The sequence below is a fragment of the Oncorhynchus keta genome, chromosome 18 (genome assembly GCF_023373465.1).
Source record: "Oncorhynchus keta strain PuntledgeMale-10-30-2019 chromosome 18, Oket_V2, whole genome shotgun sequence".
Taxonomy (NCBI): Eukaryota; Metazoa; Chordata; class Actinopteri; order Salmoniformes; family Salmonidae; genus Oncorhynchus; species Oncorhynchus keta.
Window position 1 is genome coordinate 20003582 of NC_068438.1, and position 16976 is coordinate 20020557.

General features: G+C 40.8%; 1 protein-coding gene across 25 annotated transcripts in view; it reads right to left on the reverse strand.

The window, feature by feature from the left end:
* LOC118397402 (elastin-like) overlaps window positions 1-16976 on the reverse strand; it is a 98551-nt gene that overhangs the window by 41019 nt on the left and 40556 nt on the right. For all 25 annotated transcript variants that reach the window (XM_052467584.1, XM_052467583.1, XM_052467599.1 and 22 more), the window contains exons 13-22: window positions 5169-5216; window positions 4958-5047; window positions 4778-4834; window positions 4530-4688; window positions 4028-4120; window positions 3850-3885; window positions 2445-2570; window positions 1965-2063; window positions 1825-1860; window positions 1668-1709 (exon numbers count right to left, since the gene is read on the reverse strand). In XM_052467584.1, coding sequence (XP_052323544.1) covers window positions 1668-1709; window positions 1825-1860; window positions 1965-2063; window positions 2445-2570; window positions 3850-3885; window positions 4028-4120; window positions 4530-4688; window positions 4778-4834; window positions 4958-5047; window positions 5169-5216 — 786 coding nt within the window. The remainder of the gene's footprint in view (window positions 1-1667; window positions 1710-1824; window positions 1861-1964; window positions 2064-2444; window positions 2571-3849; window positions 3886-4027; window positions 4121-4529; window positions 4689-4777; window positions 4835-4957; window positions 5048-5168; window positions 5217-16976) is intronic.

The following is a 16976-nucleotide window of genomic DNA, read 5'->3' on the forward strand; positions in this document are numbered from 1 at the left end:
GATGATGAAAATGGTGATGTGTTAAAGATATTTGCTACATTGAGTTTAAAGCTGCAGTGCTAATCCAGGTTAGTGCACTTGATAGGAGTCAAGACAATACAGTATTATAATGCATGTACAAGGTTTGCACTGGTTACTAACTCTCAGATTGGGGTATGTTTGAGCAAGGCACATCACCTTCATAACAGCTTCCTGGAGAGCCCAGTGGTTGGCATAATATACAGTGGGGTAAATCATTATCGCATCATTATCAGCAAAAAATACTATTAAATAAATAATACAAATACTCAGCTATGATGTATGCTTCAAAAAATGGTGGGGATTATACTATTTAATATGAATACAATTGACAATTGCTCAGATAATTAGATTTTGTTTAACAAGTAATCAAATCAAATAAAAATATTGGAAACTCTGTTTTCAATACTCTGGCACAGAGTTTTATAACGACACAGAGTTTATGAGCTTGGAGAACATGTTGGGAGGGATCTTAGACCTTTCCTCCATACAGAATCTTTCTAGATCCTTAATATCCTTTGTCTGCGCTTATAGACGGTGCTCTTCAATTTAAACCACAGGTCTTCAATGGGGTTTGAATGCTGAGACAGATGGCCATTGCAAAATGCTGATTTTGTGGTCAATTACACATTTCCTTGTGGATTTTGATTAGTGCTTCAGATTATTGTCTAGCCAAAGATAGCAAAGATCCACCACCATAATTTACTGTAGGTATGAGGTACTTTTTTTGCATTTGCTTCTGTTTTCAACACTACACCCTCCACTGATGTGCATGGCCCAAGAGCTATATTATCATGTCATTTGACCATAGCACCAATTCCAATACAAGTGCCAATGCTGTTTTATCAAACTCCAGGTGGTGCTATAGTCATTTTACATGAAAATAGAGCACTTTGGCCATGCACACCACTGGTGGGCTTGGCATCAAAAAACAGAAGCATATGCAGAAAAGCACCTCACCAAATTGTTTATGATATACTAGTCCTGTGGCTCTTGTTAAGGTCAACAGCATAGTGAACTTTATCACGTACCAGGACATTTTAGCCAAAAACCTGGTTGCCTCTGCCAGGAGGCTGACGCTTGGCCGTAAAGTGGATCTTCAGGCAAGACAATAATCCCAAGCAGACATAAAAATCCACAAAGAAATGCTTAATTGACCACCAAATCAACATTTTGCAATGGCCATCTCAGTCTCCAGACTTGAACCCCATTGAAAACCTATCGATTGAATAGAAGAGGGCAGTCCATAAAGGCAGATGAAGGATATCATGGATCTGGAAAGATTCTGCATGGAGGATTCCAATGTCCAATCTTAGAAAATATTTTTGAAAAAGGCTCAATGTCGTTATCCTTGCAAGGGGAGGGTGCTGAAGCATTGAAAACAGGGGTGCCAATATCTTTGATCACTATCTTTTTAAACAAAATCTCTTTCTCTGAGCAATTATATTAACATAAAACAATATAATTGTTTTGAGAATGATTATATGTTTAACAAACGAGTTTGAATGACTTACGACTTCAACTGTAACTCAATATTTACATTATTTATTTCATACAGTCTTTTTGCTCATCTTTATCAAGGGTGCCAATCATTTTGGGCCTGACTATACCTTAGTTAAATCTATAGGTGTTTGGTTACTATAGCCTACCTCCAGCTCCTCCTAACCCTGCACCTGCTCCTCCTGGAACTCCTGTGGTGGAGGTTGACATGAAAACAATGCTTAGTTAAAAGTGGACAGACACTTCAGCATAAGTTACAACCAATGTTGCAACTCTGATGTTGCTGTTACGAGTGACGTTTCTTACCATATTTAGCGGCTTTGGCCGCAGCAGGATTATATCCTGAAATGTAAAACATTAATACATTAAAAAGGAAATTCCGCTAAGCCATTAGGGTACACATAAAGTAAAGTCAAACTGCATTACAATGGTGCTCCTTTCTGTACCTCCAGCCCCAGCCCCAGCCCCAGCTACTGGTACTCCTCCTGCTCCTCCTGCGACTGAGCCAGCACCTGGGAGCCTGCCTGCACCTCCTCCTGGGAGTCCTGTGTAGAGGGACACGAGGAAACCATTGGATTTCTGAAGCATGTCTAACTAACTTCAGTTAGTTAACAGTGGAACTAAATGAGATAATAGTGGAAGTACATTTCAGCATGAATTCAATCAATGAACCAATTCTGATGTTGTTGTTTGAGTGATTATTTACCATATTTAGCTGCTTTGGCTGCCGCAGGATTATATCCTCAAATGCAAAACATGAATCACTTGTGATTTTTATAGTCTAAAAATGATTATAGATTTGCCAAATATAACCATCTAGTTCACAATACCATATCTGAATAACGTCCTTAATATACACACACAGTAAAGAGCAACACTACTGAGATGAGAGTAGTGTTCACTGTGTAGTATACTTTTAGGTTCACCTCCAGCCCCAGGTACACCTCCTCCTCCTCCTGGTACTCCACCAAATCCTCCAGCCCCAGGTACACCTCCTCCTCCTCCTGGTACTCCACCAAATCCTCCAGCTCCTAGGCTTGCTCCTGCACCCCCTGGAACAATAACAAAGCATCAACCCTAACACTTTTTTGGTAAAAAGCTGAGGGATGGGGTTGGAGAAATGTTTGCACTCTCTTCTCAAATGTATAGACAGCGATACAGACTGACCATCCATGATATCAACATAATAGTTTTAACTCTGTTCTGAGGCTATGCAGTATTTGTTTGCAGTTACAAGGTTCAAAAACAAAAGAGTAAAACAAGTTTATATTTGGGATTCTGATGGTACGACAGTTCAACTAAGCTAAGCAGGCATCTATGCGTTCTATTCTTCAAGAATCAATGGGTATATGTCATTAATGTAAAAGTCTAAAAATGAATGTAGCAACTGCTGTTTGCCCCTTTGAAGGTTAACATAAATAAAAAATCTACAGTTGAAGTCGGATGTTTACATAAATAAATAAATACATTTAAACTCAATTTTTAACAATTCCTGACATTTAATCCTAGTAACAATTCCCTGTCTTTGGTCAGTTAGGATCAGCACTTTATTTTAAGAATGTGAAATGTCAGAATAATAATAGAGTGAATGATTTATTTCAGCATTTATTTCTTTCATCACATTCCCAGTGGATCAGAAGTTTACATACACTCAATTAGTATTTGGTAGCATTGCCTTTAAATTGTTAAACTTTTGTCAAACGTTTCGGGTAGCCTTCCACAACCTCCCACAAGCTTTAACTTCCTGACTGATGTCTTGAGATTGTGCACTATTGTTTGTACAGATGAACGTGGTACCTTCCGGCATTTGGAAACTGCTCCCAAGGATGAACCAGACTTGTGGAGGTCTACAATTTTTTTTCTGAGGTCTTGGCTGATTTCTTTTGATTTTCCCATGATGTCAAGCAAAGAGGCACTGAGTTTGAAGGTAGGCCTTGAAATACATCTACAGATACACCTCCAATTGACTCAAATTATATCAATTAGCCTATCAGAAGCTTCTAAAGGATTGAGGTCATCGTTTTCCAGACATAATTTTCAGGAATTTTTCAAGCTGTTTAAAGGCACAGTCAACTTAGTGTATGTAAACTTCTGACCCACTGGAATTGTGATACAGTGAATAATAAGTTAAATAATTGTTGGGAAAATGACTTGTGTCATGCACAAAACAGATGTCCTAACTGACTTGCCAAAAACTATAGTTTGTTAACAAGAAATTTGTCCAGTGGTTGAAAAACTAGTTTTAATGACTCCAACCTAAGTGTATGTAAACTTCCGACTTCAACTGTATGTACCACCTCTGATATTGCTGTTTTGAGAGATATTTCATACCATATTTAGCAGCTTTGGCCGCAGCAGGGTTATACCCTGAAATGCAAAAGTTTATAGATTAGTAACCCAGATTTTTATAGTCAAACTGCAATCACAAAAAAGCAGAATTCTGAACTAACTAAACTCACTGTAAGAGGCCTATCAGATTTTGATGTTGTACAATTACTTTCATATATACCTCCAGCTCCTCCGGATAACCCTCCAGGTACTCCTCCTGCTCCTCCTGCTACTGATCCAAAACCTGGGACGCCACCCGCACCTCCTGGGACTCCTACGGTGGAGGGTCACAAGAAAACGTCTCATTAGCTAAAACTCTGATATTGGTGTTCTGAGTGATATTTCTTACCATATTTAGCAGCTTTGGCTGCAGCAGGATTATATCCTGAAATGTAAAAAAATTCAAATAAATCTAATTTAAAAAAAATCTACCTGACCCTTGGCCTTACTCTGAAAATCTTTAGATATACTCTCACTGTCAGTATAGATCACAAAAAGCTAAATGTTTCACTTGTATTCTCATATTCTCTCGTATTCTCTTTCACTTGTATTCTCTGAATAGTAGTAATGTCAACTGTGGCTGTCCTGTCTAGTAGTTTTGTTTGGTGGTACTGTACACTGTCAGGTACTGTCCAGTAGAAGGTCAGAGATGTCTTTATCACACACTCTCTTTCTCCCCTCACCTCCAGGGTAAGCTCCTCCTGCTCCAGGGTAAGCTCCTCCCGCTCCGGGGTAAGCTCCTCCCGCTCCGGGGTAAGCTCCTCCCGCTCCGGGGTAAGCTCCTCCCGCTCCAGGGTAAGCTCCACCTGCACCGGGCACACCACCCAAACCAGCACCAGCACCTGAGGGTAAACACTTCAAGAGTTAGTAGTTGAAGTTAACACGGTGTCAAAAAGCCCAGTTTCAGTAGCCCTGTGATAGCGATCACTACCATATTTAGCAGCTTTAGCCTGAGCCTGGGCCGGGTTAAGACCTCCTGTCCCAACACCTGCAGAGAGTGGGGGAACACAAACATTAGAGTTACAGTTCTCAATTCAAATGAATTTATGTAATAGAGTGCTCTTAAACATATTTTCCCATATATTTGTGTAAGAGTTCTCCAATTCCCTACCAGTTCCAATGGGGTATCCAGGCTTGGATCCAGGACCACCTTTGCCACCAGGAAGGCCTGCTCCACCACCACCACCAAAGCCCCCATATCCTGAACCAAGTGGAGAGAACCATCTACTGTACCGTACTGCTTATACTACACACACATGTACAATCACACATACATGCAGACACACTACTTAAAACATTTACATATTAAAAACGTTCTGTACCAAATGGAAGTTTGCCTCCAGCTCCTCCAACTTTCGCTCCATAGCCACCTATAGAAACCATGGCGACAAACAAACGGTATCAGTCTTGTATAGAGTAAAGGTTTTGAACTCACACACATTCAGAAAATCCATTACTACTTCATTGTTTGTGAACGGACCTTCGTTTAAAATGATTGACTTATTACTGATTTATTCAATTTCATTCCAGATCCACCCAAGACATAAAACCACACAATTTTAATCTATTCTGTTCAGCAGTAAACATTAATACATCTACTGTAGATGGGTTAGTAGTTCTACATCAGTAAGGTTTGAGCCCAGTAGGTCATAGCTGAAGCAGTTTGGGTTTTTATCATGTGTAAACACAGCTACATTTGTTTCTCATCAAACAGGTGTTGATTTGATTCAGCAGTATAACCTAGCCTGCGCCAAACATCGAGACACATTCTTAAAACTAACCTATGGAACAGACAAGGAGGATTGGTCAGTCCACTCAGATCTTACTATTGCCCCTGAGTGACTACAGATCTGAGAGGAGGACAAAGGAAAGCTCTAACTTACTGTATGCTTTTGGCTGCATGACACTCTTTCCTGTGAGGGACCACATACGGTAAATAGCTAACTAAGACCATGTTGTCTTAACACATATAACATTAACTGACATTGATTGAAGTGGTGGTCCCTTACCGGGAGTGGGTGTGAAGCAGCTAACTTACATACAATACATGACAGGAACAGTTCTAGTGGGTTACGGTTCAGAGCTTTTGCACTTTGCAGATTTTCGAAGTGTCTTAGAGGAGAAGGTGGTAGAAGCATCATTCTGATTTTGAGGTCTTCCTAGAACTTGATGATGTGACTGCAACAACACATGGTGAAAAGGGCAACAACTCAGTTATGAAGAGGAAAGAAAACACCCTTGTTCCAAAGTCAGGACCTGGGCCTCAAAAAGAGAACAATTCGATTCTCAGCAGCCAATTCACATTGATAAACCCACCATACATAACCTGAGGCCTAGGAGGGGGGTAGCCATAGAACTGCCTGTGACCATGGCTGCTCATGTGACAGTGGCTGCTCATGTGACCGTGACCGTATATGGGGCTGTGCATGTGGTCATAATGGGGGTGATGGGGATAAGACACTGTGCACTGGAGGGAAAGGAACTGTAACAAACTGTCAACATTGTGTCAACTTACAGACCGCAAACATGACATCTACAGAAAGGAAGTAGAGTTTACAATAAAACATATTCTATATTATTCTCAGAAAATAAAATGTCGTCCCTCCACTCCCCTACCATGTAGGACAATTGCTTGGTCAAGAGTTGTTAATATCTGATCTCATTTTTGCATAATACATCCCAAGCCTCAACTATATGTGCCAGAGCTTTGTTTATCACAGCCACTGATCGCTTTATATGAACACTATCTTGAAAATATGATAACCATGTTTGAGGCGAGAGGATTGTAGGGGTAATCCAAGCACTAAGGATAACCCTTTTTACTGCTGCTAACACCGTATATATGATTATTTTCTGAACCAGTTGAAATACAATTGAAGAGTCATCATTCAACAAAAATAAAGGTGAATCTTTGACCACAGGGAAACCCATCATTGTTGTAAGGAAATCTGAAAAGTGACCAGAACTGGGACCCCACAAGACATTCCCAAAACATGTGACCAGAACTGGGACCCCACAAGACATTCCCAAAACATGTGACCAGAACTGGGACCCCACAGGACATTCCCAAAACATGTGACCAGAACTGGGACCCCACAGGACATTCCCAAAACATGTGACCAGAACTGGGACCCCACAGGACATTCCCAAAACATGTGACCAGAACTGGGACCCCACAGGACATTCCCAAAACATGTGTATTAGTACTCCAACAGCATTCATACTGCATCTATCACAGATTGGAGTTGGAATCAGCTTAATCTTAAAACATCTAAATGGGTTTTTTTCATAAGTGGCAGAGACTATTTTAGAAGTTAATGAAGGGTCTATCCATGTAAGCATTATGTGGGATGTTAACGGGGCATCCCATGCTACACCATACGTTTTTAACTAAAATCTTAACTGTAGGAAAAGGAACCATGAAAGCCCGGAAGTGAATACATTTGTTTGAGGTCCTGGAAAGGAATTATCCCCTTATCATTAAACATGTCTCGCCAGGTATGCACACCCTTATCCGCCCACAATGGGTACAGAAAAGACTTGTTGTTTGTCAGCAGTTTATAGTTATGCCATATAGGAGAAGAATCACAGAACGTCTTAGTGTTGCCTATGTGTTTCTCAGCATAGTACCATACATGTAGTGAGTTGGAAATAATTTAACAACATTTTTTATATGCCATTTTTATCTTGATGCCCCAAAAAACTAGATCTGTAAGTCTATGTGGTGCAACAGGTGCTTCCTCCATGCCTCTCCAAGATGCTGCAATAGAATCATCAGACCATACACTCACAGATTTTATTTGGAAATATGAGTAATATAATTTGTCATCTGGAAGAGACAAACCTCCTGTTCACATTAACCGTGTAGGAGTATCATATCTAATGTGCGGCTTTTCGTCATTCCAAATAAACTTTGAGGTCATTGACTTTAATTCCTCAAAGTATTTTGGTGGAGGTGGTATAGGCACTTAACATTTAGTCGACCGAGTACGTTCATTTTTTACTATTGCAATCCTACCTTGTAATGAGATTTAAAGGGAGGACCATCTCTGCAAATCAGAGGTGATCTCCTATTTTAATTTGACATAGTTCCTTCTGCAAACTTGGGAAAATTTGGTGGGTATGCATATGCCCAAATAAAGTCTGCCTCGTGCCACTGCACTGGAGACGCAGCAGGCAAAGTAAGCAATTTCACAGGGTTGTTAAGGGGAACCAGTATAGATTTTTCCAGTTTATTTTATATTCAGAGAATGAACCAAAAATAGTAAATAATGTCAGAATCTGTGGAAGGGAAATTGAGATGTCTGAGAAATACAATAAGGTGTCATCGGCATAGAGTGACACTTTATTCTGGGTACCTTTAATAGTGATGGGTGAAATATGTGGGTCCAATCTAATTGCTGGAGCAAGGGGCTCCAAAGACAGTGCAAAGAGTGTAGGTGATAATGGACATCCTTGTTTTGTGGAATGTTGTATACAGAAAGTCTTGGATAGAATGTTTCCCATCTGCACAACTGCTTGGGATGCGGAATACAACATTTTTAACATGAAGATAAATCCTTTACCAAAACCAAAGGCCTCCAAAACACACCATAAATTGTTCCATTCTAGCCTATCAAAGGCTTTGTCTGCATCCAAACTAAAAAGTGCAGAAGGGACTGGGTCATTTTTGGACACATTTATGATATGGAATACACATCTAATATTGTCTGAGGCTAAACGACCCTTTATAAACCCAGTTTGATCATTGCTAATGAGATGTCCTACAAGCAGTTCTAATCTGATGGCAAGTAACTTTGCAAACAACTTGAGCTCTGTTGTAATTAAAGCTTAAGGGCCTATAACTTTTACAGTCTAGGGGAGATATGCCCTTTTTTAAAACAAAACTATAATCAGTGAGGTGTTTTGGTCTCTATGGAATTCTCCATGTTTTAATGCATGATTGATAGAACCAAGAATTAGTGGCCCAACAATATCCCATACTTCAAGAAACAGCTCAGGAGGGAAACCATCAAGTCCTGGTGATTTGCCTCTTTTCATAGACGTTAATGCATTCCTGAGTTCTTCAAGATTAAGTGGGGAGTAAAGGAATCCAGGTGGTTCTCTGTCGAGTTTGGGAAGGTTCAATGATGATAAGAAGTGTGTCATCTTACTATGATCCGGGTCCACCTCTGATGTATATAATTGGGAATAAAACTGCCTAAATGTATCAGGTCATGTGATATCTTACTAGATGGTGTTTTTTAATGTTTTTAAAATCTTCCCCTTTTGCTATGTAAATGTTTGTTTCTGCTCGTTTTCAACCAGAGCAATCTGTATTTCCAGATCTACTACTTTTTTACTGCGAGTTGAGTTAAAATGTGAGGCAAACGAGGTAGTTTCCCCTCAAAAAACATTTTGCCACCTCTCAAAGTGACCGAGGGGGTGTGGCTGTATCTGTATTAAACAATAAAAATGATTTCAACTTTGCTGAAAGCTGTGTCAAAAATGCCATAATCTGCAGTAATGTTGCTTTGAAGCGCCATCTTCTGGCACCTTTATGTTTGTAGCTGTCAAGTAAGATACTATACACGACAGCTCCATGAACAGAAATGACTATGCGGAGCAGCTCGGTTGTCTGAATACACCTGTTTATATAGGGAGATACAAATATGTAGTCTGTCTGTGAAAATGTATTATGTATTGAAGAAAAGAAAGTATAATCTTTGACAATCAAATTCCTTAGATGCCAGGCGTATAAAATATCAAACTCTGCAGCTCTGAGATCACCAGAAGCCTGATCAATTTGAGCGTGCGATGAAACATGAGACCAATCTAACTGAGAATTACATACCTGATTAACATCTCCTCCCACAAGAAATTGGTATTCTGATAGTTCTATCTCGAAAAGATTATTAGATCTAAGGCAATATGGAATCAGGGGCAATATATTGAGGCAAAACACATCTACGTGTGATTTATAACTGTAGTTACAAATACGAAATGTCCTTCATCGTCATTATCAGAACTATCAACCAGAACGCGTAGTTTTCTATCAAATAATATTAAAACAACTTTCGTTTTGTTAGTGGCTGTGGAGTGAGCAACACATTTGTAGTTTTTGTAATATCTGTTTCGGAATGTATTGACATCAGAATGTTTGAGGTGGGTTTCATGTATTAGGGCGATATCAACCTTTTTGCATCTGATGTATTCTAAACATTTGGTAAGCTTGATAACGGAATTCAAACCACAGGGATTTAGCGACATCTCAATGAGCTCACGGTTCATTAAAAACATTTGTCATTTAGAATGTATGGTTAAGTGTAGTACAAAATGAACAATACATTTAATGAACTCCTACTTCAATATAAACAGGGGGGGAAATGACGCCCCTTTACACATATTTGTGAACAAACTCTGACAGCTGGGTTTGAACAATAATAGAAACAAATACAGTAACCATCCGCAAGAGCTGAAGTCTATAGCTTCAACCGCTCTCTTTGGCTGGTAGGAACTCAAATTCGCCAACATCAGGAGGCTCCCAAACAGCGGCGCACGTCCCAAATCCAGTCCCTGGTTACGGTCCAAACACTGAAAAGACGCACCTCGTCCAACTACCCTCGCTTTATTCCATTGGGTGAATAGCCGTCGCCATCTTGGAGGATGGTCCAAATGATTAGCCAAAGGAAGTTTGCAACGACCCTCAGCCCTCGTTTTCAGTCTGCTTTCCAATTGAACAATTATGTTCACTCCGGGCCAGAAAATACCCATAATTCAATTCGCGACAATTGTACATCCACTAAGAAAAGTCTGCCAAAATTTAAAAACAACATCAATGGAGAAGTCAACATACACGTACTTTTGCAACTGTGTAAAAAATAAATATGTTTTAGTTTGGTTATCTTTTGGAAATTGTAGAAATAAAATATTTCCCTTCTTCAGAAGTTCCAGCTAGGCAGGCAAACGTTAGTTAGCTAATGAATTTGCTAGCTATCATACAGTAGGCATATATTAATAATTATATATGTAATATAAGTAGACATGCACTCAATTGAATATAAAGCACCCTCAAGCCACCAGTGGCTGAAAACACAATCATCGCTGCATGAACGAGTGACGAATTTCCAGCCAAGGGTGTCCATAAAAATCATTCCTTCCACCCTCGCCCCTTGCCCTGCAAGTGTATACTCGTCAGACGTCATGATACTTCATCAGAAGTGTTCACTTAATTTGAGGGACGAGGTGATAGGGTGTGCTTATAAGTGTTTGGACCGTAGCCCCGTTATGATTCACTATATTGGATCACTATCACTCCGCGGCGGAGGGATACATCCGAGGTGTGGATTTACAGATTCACTCCCGTGTACACCTGTGTCACGGCTGGGGTCCGCCCCTATATATAGACAACATGGCCGCAATACACGCCATAAGGCGCTGTTTTACTGCTTGGATATTAAACCGGCTAGGTAATATTGCAGTTGGCGTAAAACAAAAGCATATAAATCAAATCCATTACCTGGTTGCTGTGTTGCAGAGGTACTGGGTTATTTATCCATTACCAGGTTGAATTCTTCCAATTGGGTCAAAACATAGCTCTCCCAGGGTTGTCGGACCCCTGCTTCATGGCCTTGTTGGCTTGGCTGAGCTTATGGCTTCCCTTTGTGACAGGTGTGATTGTGGCATCCCCCTGGGGATCCACATACCTTGTCTATGCACGGCCTGGGTTTGAGCCATGCGGAGAGGGTGGTGGAGAGCTCTACTGGATGCCTGTTTTGTGTGGTGTTCTCAGAACGCCTGCACCTGTTACGATTGGAGGCCATGCACGAGTGGGTCGGCCAGGCACGGGCTCAGGCTGGGGAAGAGCTTACTCCTTCAGGAGAGGTGTAGCAGCGAGCTGTTAGTCCCTCTACTGGGCCCAGTACCCCTCGCAGGAAGAGTGGCCGGAGCCAACACGAGCAGAGCCCCTCTGCTGCCAGTCCTGGATGGGGGCATGACTCGAACCGCTGGGACCACCTTGAATGGAGGGTGCATGCCCGGCTTCAGGAGGTTGATAGCTTCGACAGCGACGACAGCTGTTCCCTGTTGGCCAGTGATAGGCTGTTCCTGGGGGACGATGCTGGCACTGTTCACCACCGTGAGTGGGGCTACCAGGCTGACAGGCCATCAGAAGCCGCCAGCAGGGCTTCATTTCACCAGTGGCTCGAGAGGCTATGAGGAGCCTACTCACTTAGGTAGCCACTGCACTGGACATCAACTGGTGGAGAGTGATGACTCGCCATCTGTCCCCATCTCTGCTGAGTTCCGTGAGGCCTTGCAGGAGAGCTGGGCCTCTGCCAAGGCGGAACCCGCGACTGAAGGCGAGACCCCCGCAGAGTCTTTGATGTGGACTTGAAAGCTACATATGGGTCCCTCTGCTCTCTTGGCCACCTTACCAACATAGCCATGCTGCTGCAGGCCTACCTACAGACTCTGTTTTCCCGGCTGCAGGAAGGCACATAGGAGCTCCTCCGGGAAGTGATGGAGGTCTCTCGCCTGCTCCTCTCTCTGTCTTCAAGCGACGTAATTTTATCCCGCAGTTGCTTCACTGCATCTCGGCAGGTGGTTATGTCGTCTGTAGTAGCCCTGGCACTAACCTGCATCTCATCACAACACCGCTCCAGAGATTTGCATGTGACAAGTTGTCTGGCAATGTCGTTTGAGAGTTTTAAGATAGATGTGTTGGAGGCTTCCACCATATCCTTGAGTGATTTAATTTATCCTGAAAGCAGTTCCTCCAGGGATTCCTTAACTGCTTGTTTGACCATTGTCTACATCAAAGTTTGTTGTTGATTCAGAACATTCAATGTGGCAGCGTTGGATGTATCCTCACTGGTATTTTTATTTTCTATTTATTTTTCTCTGTGGATCAGCTTTAATATTGTGGATAGATTGTTGCTTCCATCAATGTAATTGTCTGCATCATTTCCAATCCCCCGTATATTATGTTGGTAAATATATACACTACCATTCAAAAGTTTGGGGTCACTTAGAAATGTCCTTGTTTTTGAAAGAAAAGCATTTTTTTTGTCCATTAAAATAGCATCAAATTGATCAGAAATACAGTGTAGACATTGTTAATGTTGTAAATGACTATTGTAGCTGGAAACGGCTGATTATTTATGGAATATCTACGTAGGCATACAGAGGCCCATTATCAGCAACCATCACTCCTGTGTTCCAATGGCACGTTGTGTTTGCTAATCCAAGTTTATAATTTTAAAAGGCTAATTGATCATTAGAAAACCCTTTCGAAATTATGTTAGCACAGCTGAAAACTGTAGATCTGATTAAAGAAGCAATAAAACTGGCCTTCTTTAGACTAGTTGAGTATCTGGAGCATCAGCATTTGTCAGTTCGATTACACTTAAAATGGCCAGAAACAAAGACCTTTCTTCTGAAACTCGTCAGTCTATTCTTGTTCTGAGAAATGAAGGCTATTCCATGATAGAAATTGGCAAGAAACTGAAGATCTCGTACAACGCTGTGTACTTCTCCCTTCACAGAACAGCACAAACGGTGTCTAACCAGAATAGAAAAAGGAGTGGGAGGCCCCCGGTGCCCAACTGAGCAAGAGGACAAGTACATTAGAGTGTCTAGTTTGAGAAACAGATGCCTCACAAGTCCTCAACTGGCAGCTTCATTAAATAGTACCCGTAAAACACCAGTCTCAAAGTCAACAGTGAAGAGGCGACTCCAGGATGCTGGCCTTTTAGGCAGAGTTGCAAAGAAAAAGCCATATTTCAGACTGGCCAATAAAAAGAAAAGGTTAAGATGGGCAAAAGAACACAGTCACTGGACAGAGGAACTCTGCCAGTAGTGTATATACAGTGGGGCAAAAAAGTATTTAGTCAGCCACCAATTGTGCAAGTTCTCCCACTTAAAAAGATGAGAGAGGCCTGTAATTTTCATCATAGGTACACTTCAACTATGACAGACAAAATGAGAAAAAAAAAATCCAGGAAATCACATCGTTGTCACACCTTGGTCTTAGTATTTTGTGTTTTCTTTCTTTATTTGGTCAGGCCAGGGTCAGGCCAGGGTGTGACATGGGTTTATTTTGTTGTGTTTCGTATTGGGGTTTTAATAGGCATTTGGGATTGCGGCTGAGTGAGTAGGGGTGTCTAGCATAGGCTTGGCTGCCTGAGGCGGTTCTCAATCAGAGTCAGGTGATTCTCGTTGTCTCTGATTGGGAACCATATTTAGGTAGCCTAGGTTTCACTGTGTGTTTCGTGGGTGATTGTTCCTGTCTCTGTTTGTTGTCACAAGATAGGCTGTATAGGTTTTCGTGTTTCATTTGTTGTTTTTGTATATTAAGTTATTTCATGTATTGTTCATTATTTTCATTAAAGAACATGAGTAACCACCACGCTGCATTTTGGTCCGACTCTCTTTCAACAGACGAACGCCGTTAAAATCGTAGGATTTTTAATGAATTCATTTGCAAATTATGGTGGAAAATAAGTATTTGGTCAATAACAAAAGTTTATCTCAATACTTTGTTATATACCCTTTCTTGGCAATGACAGAGGTCAAACGTTTTCTGTAAGTCTTCACAAGGTTTTCACACACTGTTGCTGGTATTTTGGCCCATTCCTCCATGCAGATCTCCTCTACAGCAGTGACGTTTTGGGGCTGTTGCTGGGCAACACAGACTTTCAACTCCCTCCAAAGATTTTCTATGGGGTTGAGATCTGGAGACTGGCTAGGCCACTCCAGGACCTTGAAATGCTTCTTACGAAGCCACTCCTTCGTTGCCCAGGCGGTGTGTTTGGGATCATTGTCATGCTGAAAGACCCAGCCACGTTTCATCTTCAATGCCCTTGCTGATGGAAGGAGGTTTTCACTCAAAATCTCACGATACATGGCCCCATTCATTCTTTCCTTTACACGGATCAGTCGTCCTGGTCCCTTTGCAGAAAAACTGCCCCAAAGCATGACATTTCCACCCCCATGCTTCACAGTAGGTATGGTGTTCTTTGGATGCAACTCAGCATTCTTTGTCCTCCAAACACGACCAGTTGAGTTTTTACCAAAAAGTTATATTTTGGTTTCATCTGACCATATCACATTCTCCCAATCTTCTTCTGGATCATCCAAATGCTCTCTAGCAAACTTCAGACGGGTCTGGTCATGTACTGGCTTAAGCAGGGGGACACGTCTGGCACTGCAGGATTTGAGTCCCTGGTGGCGTAATGTGTTACTGATGGTAGGCTTTGTTACTTTGGTCCCAGCTCTCTGCAGGTCATTCACTAGGTCCCCCCGTGTGGTTCTGGGATTTTTGCTCACCGTTCTTGTGATCATTTTGACCCCACGGGTTGAGATCTTGCGTGGAGCCCCAGATCAAGGGAGATTATCAGTGGTCTTGTATGTCTTCCATTTCATAATAATTGGTCCCACAGTTGATTTTTGGTCCTTCTGTAGCTCAGTTGGTAGAGCATGGCGCTTGTAATGCCAGGGTAGTGGGTTCGATCCCCGGGACCACCCATACGTAGAATGTATGCACACATGACTGTAAGTCGCTTTGGATAAAAGCGTCTGCTAAATGGCATATATATTCTTCAAACCAAGCTGCTTACCTATTGCAGATTCAGTCTTCCCAGCCTGGTGCAGGTCTACAATTTTGTTTCTGGTGTCCTTTGACAGCTCTTTGGTCTTGGCCATAGTGGAGTTTGGAGTGTGACTGTTTGAGGTTGTGGACAGTTAGGTGTCTTTTATACTGATAACAAGTTCAAACAGGTGCCATTAATACAGGTAACGAGTGGAGGACAGAGGAGCCTCTTAAAGAAGAAGTTACAGGTCTGTGAGAGCCAGAAATCTTGCTTGTTTGTAGGTGACCAAATACTTATTTTCCACCATAATTTGCAAATAAATTCATTAAAAATCCTACAATGTGACTTTCTGGATTTTTTTTCTCATTTTGTCTGTGGGAGAACTTGCACAATTGGTGGCTGACTAAATACTTTTTTTGCCCCACTGTATATAACAATCTATTGATTGCAATAATTTAGAATAATCGTTTAAATTGAAAAATGTGCTTTGAATTCGGCGTTGTCTCAGCGTTGTCTCTCAAGTCTCTTCCCAACTATTTTGCAATTTATATGGCACAGCTGTCATTTTTTTGGGTCCATAAATTAAATTGGTATATGTTTTTATTTATCACAATTTTCTTCAACCATTTATGGTCTTTAATGCAGGGCCGACAGACAAGTTCCTTACTTATTCCCCCTTCTACTTGCCTCTTCCATTTTTTGTGGTAATGCTGCAATTAGTTAGTTGTAATTTTGGGTAGAATACACATTTCTATATGTCTGCGTTAGCTGCATGTGTGACAACTCTATGTATGATATCATTTATAAAAATGTTACCTTTTTAAACATTTTATCTAAAAATATGTTTTCTTTATCAATTAGTATACTTGAGTTTAACCACAATATTTGTTGTATTATTTGTTCTGTCTTTTCAGGTGGATTAAAACTGAAATTGCAACCAACTTTCTAAGGCTTGTTTAACAAATAATTATATTTTGGAGATGATTTTGTTTTCGAACAACCAAAAGTGAGCAGTTGTTATCTGAATAAAGGGAAAAGGCCATTCTTGAACATGGGGTAAGACATTCCTACTAATTTACTAGAGGACCATTTCGGATTTAAGTATACTTTTTGTATGACTGATGCCTTTAGTGAGAGGTCTAATGCTTTAATATTTAATAATTTATTCCCTCCGAATTCATATTTGTTGCATAAGTAGGCCCTTTTAATTTTGTCTGGCTTGCCATTCCAAATAAATTTGAATATTTTTTGTTCATAGAATTTAAAAAGCAGGTGTTGGCAAAACCATAAGCAAATAGATCAACTGATATGACTAAAGAGTTAATCAGGGTGATTTTTCCACAAATAGATCAACTGATATGACTAAAGAGTTAATCAGGGTGATTTTTCCACAAATAGATCAACTGATATGACTAAAGAGTTAATCAGGGTGATTTTTCCACAAATAGACAGGTATTTTCCTTTCCATGGTAGCAAGATCTTATCTATTTTTGCTAAATTTCTATAAAAATGTATTGGATTGAGAATTTCTTCCTTTCTATCCTCACTGGTATTAGTTGT